The sequence below is a fragment of the Carcharhinus amblyrhynchos genome, chromosome 3 (assembly GCF_965287045.1).
Source record: "Carcharhinus amblyrhynchos chromosome 3, sCarAmb.v2.hapA, whole genome shotgun sequence".
Lineage (NCBI taxonomy): Eukaryota > Metazoa > Chordata > Chondrichthyes > Carcharhiniformes > Carcharhinidae > Carcharhinus > Carcharhinus amblyrhynchos.
This window is the reverse complement of record NC_137326.1, coordinates 12,028,248-12,037,772: the sequence shown is the minus strand read 5'-3', so window position 1 is coordinate 12,037,772 and position 9,525 is coordinate 12,028,248. Positions and strand designations below refer to the sequence as shown.

The following is a 9,525-nucleotide window of genomic DNA, read 5'->3' as shown; positions in this document are numbered from 1 at the left end:
TTTGTATAGAAGTTACAATTTTATTTAGATTACTGCTAAAGTTGCTCATGTTTTCCTGACATCTTGAAGGAAGCTATCATTCAGCACATTATCTTGTGTTCATCTTCAGTTTGAATCCAGCTCACCATTTTTGGTATTCTGATGTCTTCTGATTGTATCTTTCTACAATACAGGAAGATTTTACATTTCAGATCTGCAACTTTTTGTTATCTTTTTACTCCTTTAACCAAACATTGATACGGTTACTTGAGTCAATTAAATAAGATTCAAGCCAAGATATCAATCTCCTTGTAGTTTTCTATTGCTCTCATATCCATAAGCTCCAAATACTCTACATTTATTAGCACCGAGGAGTTTGTTTATTGAGAGAAGGGGAGAAAAGAACAATGGGTTCAAAATAATTTGGTTTGCAACTCCTACCCCAGAACCTGTACAAAGGGTGGCAACTATAATACAGAATGTACACATTGCTGGTTTGTAGCAAAATCCACACATAAATCTTTTGTTTGTATTACATGTCGGCCATAACCTCCAGTTTTACAAGGTCATAATTTAAAAGACTAAAATGTAGTTATTGTTAAACTTACAAATTTAACCAAAGCCGGAAAAGTGAAAAAAAGTTGACGCACAAACATTCTTTCTTGGCACAACAAAACAATCATAGTAACATTATTTACAATATTTACAACACAGAAAGTATTATTCCATTTCCGAGAATCTGGCAAACATAGCTTTTCGAACAGCATCTTTATAGGTATCTGCAGTGTTGACTCCATAAGAGCTTCCACGTGTTCCAAGTCCAGCTCCTTTCATTCTCAATTGTGCCTGTATAAGGATCAAGATCACTCCTTTAGTACTGAGCTCAAGATAAATGCAAGATTACATTACATTACATGTAGATAATGAGAGAACAGTTTATTGTATTAAGTACAGAACAGCTACATTTTTAACATTTAATTAGGGGATTTTCAGTGACTTCTTTGCAGTGTCAATGTATGCCTACTTGTGGCCCTAATAAACATAATTAACTTCATGTCACTTAACAGCTTTCCCCACCACTGACTATTCCCAATGGAGGAGCAGCTGATCTATTAACCTTTGCCCACACGGCAACCTCACTAGAAGGCATGGCAGAGCAGCCGTTCACTTGTGGTGAGAAATGGCCTTGCAAAATGTGAGCAACAAATGTCCTTTTACTGTTTCTTCCTCCAATTGCATTCATGATTGGCAGTTAGCTGTATGATAGCAGTTTCCCGACACATTCACTCCTGAATCCAAGAAGCTTTACCACCTCGAGTGCCACTTTGAATGACTGGGATTCTATCAACCAAACTCTGACCCCTACTGCTCCCCCACCAGTGCTATGTGGAAAATGGTTTGTGTCAAATAAATACAGCAGGACTCCCCTGTACCCCAGTAGTAAATTCTGTTGGAAGTTCAAATCCTCACTGCAGAATCTCCATTAACAGCTGAAAGACATACCTCAATTGGAGCAGTAATGCCTTGTTGATTTCGACCAAGTCCTGAACCTTCTTTCCAACCCATGGCTTGTAACATTCGGCTTCCAATATTGTCACTTCCAATGCCATCCTTAGTTGGCTGCTCAAAATCACTGCAAAAAAGATGGAAACATTTTTAGGGGAAGACAACTTCATTCATGTTAATAGAAATGCAGAAACATAGAAAAACTACAGCACTAACAGGCCCTTCGGCCCAGAAGTTGCGCCGAACATGTCCCTACCTACTAAGCTTACCTATAACCCTCTATCTTACTAAGTTCCATGTACTTATCCAAGTCTCTTAAAAGACCCAATCGAATCCACCTCCACCACCACCGCTGGCAGCCGATTCCACGCACCCACCACCATCTGAATGAAAAACTTACCCCTGACGTCTCCTCTGTACCTACTCCCAGCACCTTAAATCTGTGTCCTCTTGTGGCAATCATTTCAGCCCTGGGAAAAGCCTCTGAGAATCCACTCGATCAATACCTCTCATACACCTCTATCAGTTCATCCCTCATCTCTCCAAGGAGAAAAGACCGAGCTCTCTCAACTTATCCTCATAAGGCATGCCATCCAATCCAGGCAACATCGTTGTATATCTTCTCTGTACCCTTTCTATGGCTTCCACATCCTTTCTGTAATGAGGCGACCAGAACGGAGCACAGTACTCCAAGTGGGGTCTGACCAGGGTCTTATACAGCTGCAGCATTATCTCCCGACTCCTAAACTCAACTCCTCGACTGATGAATGCCAGTACACCATACGCCTTCTTAACCACAGCCTCTACCTGTGAAGCTGCTTCGAGCATCTTATGAACCCGGACCCCAAGATCCTTCTGATCTTCCACACTGCCAACAGTCATACCCTTAATATTATATTCTGTCATCCTATTTGACCTGCCAAAATGAATCACCACACACTTATCTGGGTTGAAGTCCATCTGCCACTTCTCCACCCAGTCTTGCATTCTATCAATGTCTCGTTGCAACTTCTCACATCCCTCCACACTATCCACAACACCTCCAACCTTTGTGTCATCAGCAAACTTACCAACCCATCCCTCCACTTCCTCATCCAGGTCATTTATGAAAATCACAAAGAGCAAGGGTCCCAGAACAGACCCCTGGGGCACTCCACTGGTGACCAACCTCCATTCAGAAAAAGACCCATCTACAACCACTCTTTGTCTTCTGTGGGCAAGCCAGTTCTGAATCTGCAATATCCCCTGGGACCCCACGCCCCCTCACTTTCTCAATAAGCCTTTTCAAACGCCTTGCTGAAGTCCTTCGTCAATGTGTTTAGACACATTCTCAAATAAAAATTATTTATTTTGAGAAAGCTATTAAAATATCAATGATCCTACTTCTTATGTTCTTAATATTGCCTGTCTAAATTTGGCATGAGCGCAGTGAAGGAATCAGCAAGTTGCAGATACCAGTCTGGGAGTAGCACAGTTGGTTCCCACAATGAAGGAAGGAGAAAAAACAGAAAAGGGCAGCAATTCGGCTATGCAGCACATCAGCGTATCAAGCGCATTATTGCAGGTTTCTTTCAACCATGGAACAGCGCAGACTGCAAAAGTTCATGGGGATTGTCTAGCAAAGCCTTTTATTCTGGCAGATGTGAAGAGAAAAAAATATTTTCACTCAAAAGACCAAATTCAGAGGAAACAGCAGGTGGGAAAACCTAGTCCCTCAAAATTGAACGTGGAGTGGTACCTCCTGAAATATATGCAGAGGGGGGGGGGGTGCAGAGAGAGAGAGAGAAGGGGGTGCAGAGAGAGAGAGAGAGAGGGGGGTGCAGAGAGAGAGAGAGAGAGGGGGGTGCAGAGAGAGAGAGAGAGAGGGGGGTGCAGAGAGAGAGAGAGAGAGGGGGGTGCAGAGAGAGAGAGAGAGAGGGGGGTGCAGAGAGAGAGAGAGAGAGGGGGGTGCAGAGAGAGAGAGAGAGAGGGGGGTGCAGAGAGAGAGAGAGAGAGGGGGGTGCAGAGAGAGAGAGAGAGAGAGGGGGGTGCAGAGAGAGAGAGAGAGAGAGGGGGGTGCAGAGAGAGAGAGAGAGAGAGGGGGGTGCAGAGAGAGAGAGAGAGAGGGGGGTGCAGAGAGAGAGAGAGAGAGGGGGGTGCAGAGAGAGAGAGAGAGAGGGGGGTGCAGAGAGAGAGAGAGAGAGAGGGGGTGCAGAGAGAGAGAGAGAGAGAGGGGGTGCAGAGAGAGAGAGAGAGAGGGGGTGCAGAGAGAGAGAGAGAGAGAGGGGGTGCAGAGAGAGAGAGAGAGAGAGGGGGGTGCAGAGAGAGAGAGAGAGAGGGGGGTGCAGAGAGAGAGAGAGAGAGAGGGGGGTGCAGAGAGAGAGAGAGAGAGAGAGGGGGGTGCAGAGAGAGAGAGAGAGAGGGGGGTGCAGAGAGAGAGAGAGAGAGGGGGGTGCAGAGAGAGAGAGAGAGAGGGGTGCAGAGAGAGAGAGAGAGAGGGGGTGCAGAGAGAGAGAGAGAGGGGGGTGCAGAGAGAGAGAGAGAGGGGGTGCAGAGAGAGAGAGAGAGGGGGGTGCAGAGAGAGAGAGAGGGGGGTGCAGAGAGAGAGAGAGGGGGGTGCAGAGAGAGAGAGAGGGGGGTGCAGAGAGAGAGAGAGGGGGGTGCAGAGAGAGAGAGAGGGGGGTGCAGAGAGAGAGAGAGGGGGGTGCAGAGAGAGAGAGAGGGGGGTGCAGAGAGAGAGAGAGGGGGGTGCAGAGAGAGAGAGAGGGGGGTGCAGAGAGAGAGAGAGGGGGGTGCAGAGAGAGAGAGAGGGGGGTGCAGAGAGAGAGAGAGGGGGGTGCAGAGAGAGAGAGAGGGGGGTGCAGAGAGAGAGAGAGGGGGGTGCAGAGAGAGAGAGAGGGGGGTGCAGAGAGAGAGAGAGGGGGGTGCAGAGAGAGAGAGAGGGGGGTGCAGAGAGAGAGAGAGGGGGGTGCAGAGAGAGAGAGAGGGGGGTGCAGAGAGAGAGAGAGGGGGGTGCAGAGAGAGAGAGAGGGGGGTGCAGAGAGAGAGAGAGGGGGGTGCAGAGAGAGAGAGAGGGGGGTGCAGAGAGAGAGAGAGGGGGGTGCAGAGAGAGAGAGAGGGGGGTGCAGAGAGAGAGAGAGGGGGGTGCAGAGAGAGAGAGAGGGGGGTGCAGAGAGAGAGAGAGGGGGGTGCAGAGAGAGAGAGAGGGGGGTGCAGAGAGAGAGAGAGGGGGGTGCAGAGAGAGAGAGAGGGGGGTGCAGAGAGAGAGAGAGGGGGTGCAGAGAGAGAGAGAGGGGGGTGCAGAGAGAGAGAGAGGGGGGTGCAGAGAGAGAGAGAGGGGGGTGCAGAGAGAGAGAGAGGGGGGTGCAGAGAGAGAGAGAGGGGGGTGCAGAGAGAGAGAGAGGGGGGTGCAGAGAGAGAGAGAGGGGGGTGCAGAGAGAGAGAGAGGGGGGTGCAGAGAGAGAGAGAGGGGGGTGCAGAGAGAGAGAGAGGGGGGTGCAGAGAGAGAGAGGGGGGTGCAGAGAGAGAGAGAGGGGGGTGCAGAGAGAGAGAGAGGGGGGTGCAGAGAGAGAGAGAGGGGGGTGCAGAGAGAGAGAGGGGGGTGCAGAGAGAGAGAGAGGGGGGTGCAGAGAGAGAGAGAGGGGGGTGCAGAGAGAGAGAGAGGGGGGTGCAGAGAGAGAGAGAGGGGGGTGCAGAGAGAGAGAGAGGGGGGTGCAGAGAGAGAGAGAGGGGGGTGCAGAGAGAGAGAGAGGGGGGTGCAGAGAGAGAGAGAGGGGGGTGCAGAGACAGGGGGGGGTGGGTGCAGAGAGGGTGGGGTGGGGTGGGTGCAGAGTGAGAGAGGGGGGGAGGAGTCAATTGAAGCCTCTAGAAGATATCCTCTTCAACCAGTTTTTGTAGAAAAGCAGTATTTGGCAAAGTACTAAAGCAAGGCACCATCATGTCATTCTGGAAAGGAAACAACATCGTACAATATAGAAAAAGGCCAACATATTTCTTACACAACTTGAGGTGCAAAGAACTTCTTCCTCTTTGGTTCTGGAGGCTCTGGGATACCATATTTCTCTCTCCTTTCTGCTGCCCTGTCTCTGTACTTCATCTGTGGAAAAAGTTAAGTTTCAGCAATATTAAACTACTTTCAGAATACTATGAGCTTGTGCTTTTCAAGACTGCAACACAGATGATTGTACCTCTCTTTCAGTCTTCTCTAAAGCTTCAAGTTCTGTATCTGTCATCCTTGCCCTTCTGTGAATCTCTAGATTTTGCTTTTTTGGTAGGAGGGATAAGAGAAAAAAAATTAAAAAGCCACTGCTTAATTTCAGATGATACTTTTGAAACATTTAATGCATGCAGTCAATTTTTTTTTTGAAAAACCTATTATACCTTGTGCAGTTCAGAAAGCTGCTGGTGTCTAATGAGTGTCTCTTTACTGGGAAACTGTCTCCTACACAAAAGGCAGGCCATTTTCTTCCAATCTGTCAGCTTCTCCTCTCCATCCTCAGTCTTTTCCTGTTCTTCTTCAGTATCACTCTCTCCACTGTAAGCTGCCACCAGACCTTGCTGTGGGCTTGCTTTTCTCTGAATTAAATGATAAGCAATAGTTTGTTCATGCACCAAACACAAGAGGAAATATTGCACAAGATCCTTGTAAATGTAGTTTCACAGGCAAACATGATAAAACAATTTACTGCAGCTTAACATCCTCAGTTACGTTATTTTAAATGATTTACTCCAACCTTACAAAGCCAGTGCTGAGAATGGATTAGGCAAACCCAAAACTATGCCTTGCTTGCTCCAAAAACCAAATTCAAAATCCAACTGAATCCAATTCAAGGTCCCCACAAGGGAGACAAGATGATCGAAGCTGACGAGATGAGGCATTGCACCCACCTTGGGCTTGATCAGATGCTTGATCTAAGCCAAAAGGCTGATAGCACACAAATATCTTGTAATAATCAACATCCAATTATCACTCAAATCACTTGCAATTTTATCAGAGTAGACATCACTACTGATCTGTGGTGGTTGGTGTCTAACATACCAATCACCACAAAGGTGCAAAAAGAAATCCTCCAATTAATTCAATGAGCATGAAAGGGATCAAGACAATTTACTCCACTAAGTACCCTACCTGGACCGACAATTTCAGTCCTGGATGTATCTGATTCCACTTTAGAAACCTTGGCTTTCATCACTGTGCTGGAATCCAATCACAAGTGGCTAACTTCAACTGCTCAACTCTAAGATCGTGTGTACTTGATTGTATAAAACATTTACCAGTGAAAAGAAATGCATTTGTCTTAACAGAGGTTTCAGAATTATAGTGTACCTAATGAAATTCCTAAGCCCCTTAGTAAAAATGAGCTTAAGACAGTTAGCAATGCTACACTTCAAAATTGAATACTTGTTCTGCCACCCTACTGGAAAGAACTTTTCTTCTATAACCTCACAATGATCTGATTCAACCAATTTCCAATCAAGACTATATCTGAAGTTTCACACGAAAACAAAGTGTTCACTAAAAACTGTTGCTGCAAAAGCAAGAAGTCACTTGGAGCCTAATCCCAACACTACAAATCTAAGGTCGGCATGGTTAGCACTGCTGCCTCACAGCACCAGGGACCCGGGTTCAATTCTGATCTAGGGTGACTGTGGTAGGCATGTCAGGGGCTTTCAGTGCGTCAGTGTGGACTCAATGGGCCAAAAGGCCTCTTCTGCACTGTAGTATTCTGTGATTCTGATTCTTCTACACAGTCTAACCTTCAGCATATAGTCCTCTTCATCAGGGGCAGCAGACCTCCTCAGTACTTCGATTGTTGTTGGTGACCTCTCTGCTGAAGTACCCTGCTGTAAATAGGACAACAAAACATTTATTGCAGCATGTGGCATATATTTCTGTGCAAGTTCTATTAAACAATAAGTACATTGGTTCAATAAAATTCACACCTTTTTCTCAAACAATGCAAAGCCAGCATCTGCCGCTGCAGACTCCTTCCGCTCATCCTCTCGAAGCCCCCCAATAGGCTGGAAGCTGGTTTTGAAATTTTCTTTCTGCTTGTTCAAACTCTTAGCCCATCGTTCCATATCTTTGGCAATCTGAAAAGGCAACATCATATTAGCATCTCTTTTCAAGGCAAACAGTGAACAGAAACATGCATGAACAAGAGAGCAATAGGCAAAAGAATTAAGCAATGAACTCAACAGTGCAGTGAACTAATTCATTAAGAGTGCTGGACAAGAGGCTTACAGAACTTCAATTTACTTTTGTTCTTGTGCCGCCTCTATATAACGAACTCTCCATTTCAGCAAAAGACAATGGGGCAATGAAAGAAAAATATTGAAATACATGACAGAAGTAAATTGAATTTCTGTAAGCATCTTGTTAGAATCTTGTTATGAATCAGTTCACTGCACGCCGAGTTCATGCGCTAATTCTTTTGCCTATTTGGCGTATTCATCTGCTGCATAAAATGGAGGTGAAGTGACTGGCTCTTGCCAATTTTGGAGAGGAATGAGATCCAGAGCTGAAACTCGTCACAATTTGGGGTCACTGGCCAGTTGAAAATATCATTTTAGGAGCATGGATGAAAATGCGAAGGCCAAGTTTAAACCTAGCTGGAACTGACAATTTTCATGCAACCAGACCTTGGGCAACCAAATTCCCACTGAAGCCAGACATGCCTGGAACTGCCTGGCCAGGTTCTAATGGATATACTGTTTCAGAACAAACCGCTGTTTACACCTCCAGTGAACCTGCTGTCAGAAGAATGCTATGCAGGCTTGGCAGCACTCAGCTCAGTACGGGGTCAAAGAGCCTGGCGAGGACAGCACTTGACAGTTGAAGGTTCAAAACCATGTTCTGTGACTTCCAAATACAGAAAGTAGTCACCTCATTGGATTGTCCTGTCCCTGCTCGAAGATAGTATTACATACAGGCCACAAAATCTTTGAGAAGGACGTGAAGAGGGGAATAAAAGGAGCAGCATGAAGCCCCCAGCTCTCTGTGCGTGAATCTTCTTCAACAGCACCTTCAGAGAACACCTTTGACTGGCAGCAGAACAGCTTCTCCAGCTGCTTGTACCTCATGGCGGGAATCATCGGATTGACCAGACCCAGAAGCCCACCCTGGTGAAATGACCTGAACACCAGAAGCAGCCCTGGACGAGGGGAGAAGCCCAAATTGACGACTGCAGATCCTGAAACATCAGCCAACACTCAAAGAACGAGGAACAGTCTATCCCAGCCTTACTGAAGGTGTTAACAGTTTTCAGTCAAAGGGTTCAAATACAGTGATAGGGACCTGTGGATAGGGTGTAGCAAACCCTTGGGAGAGCATGTCAGAAATAGCATTGTGAAAGAGGCAATTGAGCCCAAAGCATTTTAACTTTTAAAACAAATCGAATTGACCAAGTCTTGGTCTGATTTGGTGCCAAAAGTAAAAGTATTCATCTAGCTCAACCAAGACAGAATGACATGGCTCATTTTATTTATTTTTATTTGTAAGATGGGGACAAAGGCTAAATTAGAATGCAATCATTAGAACTGCTCTCTCGGTACTAAAATAGAATATCTAAACGTTATTCAGTTTCTCAATCTGAAGATTAGAGACTTGCACACGCAAGGATCAAAACACCCTGTTCTTGTAACAAAGGTTCCCATTGCAAATTAAGATAATAGGTATGAAAAGAACACTTGCTATTGTAGGAAGCAACATGGGATCACTTATACGAGACAAGTGACACTGCTCAGAATATATTCAAAGGTGGATCTGAAACACTTTAAATAGCGGCCTACACATTAGAGACATCTGCTGTGCAATTTTTTTTACCTGCTGTGCAGTTTTGCTCTTTGGTTTTTCTTTCTTCTCTTTACCATCTTTATTAGCTGCACTAGCAGCAGCGTTTTGCTGTGCAGTATATTCTGATGCAGGCAGATATTTTTGCTTTGCTCCATCCCAGTACAAATATTGTTGAGTTTGTGAATTATAATAGTACTGAAAAAAGACAAAAAGAGAAGTTATTATAACTGCATGATCAATCAGCATCTGCTGTTGCTTTCAAACAC

At 45.9% G+C, this 9,525-nt stretch overlaps 1 protein-coding gene across 3 annotated transcripts in view; it reads right to left on the bottom strand.

The window, feature by feature from the left end:
* Positions 1–336: 336 nt before the first annotated feature.
* LOC145335636 (RNA-binding protein 5-like) overlaps positions 337–9,525 on the bottom strand; it is a 43,223-nt gene continuing 34,034 nt past the window's right edge. For all 3 annotated transcript variants that reach the window (XM_080181441.1, XM_080181446.1, XM_080181447.1), the window contains 8 exons: positions 9,290–9,454; positions 7,408–7,557; positions 7,222–7,308; positions 5,845–6,039; positions 5,652–5,726; positions 5,463–5,560; positions 1,483–1,612; positions 337–825 (listed from right to left, as the gene is read on the bottom strand). In XM_080181441.1, the coding sequence (XP_080037567.1) occupies positions 700–825; positions 1,483–1,612; positions 5,463–5,560; positions 5,652–5,726; positions 5,845–6,039; positions 7,222–7,308; positions 7,408–7,557; positions 9,290–9,454 (1,026 nt within the window). In that variant the 3' untranslated portion in view covers positions 337–699. The remainder of the gene's footprint in view (positions 826–1,482; positions 1,613–5,462; positions 5,561–5,651; positions 5,727–5,844; positions 6,040–7,221; positions 7,309–7,407; positions 7,558–9,289; positions 9,455–9,525) is intronic.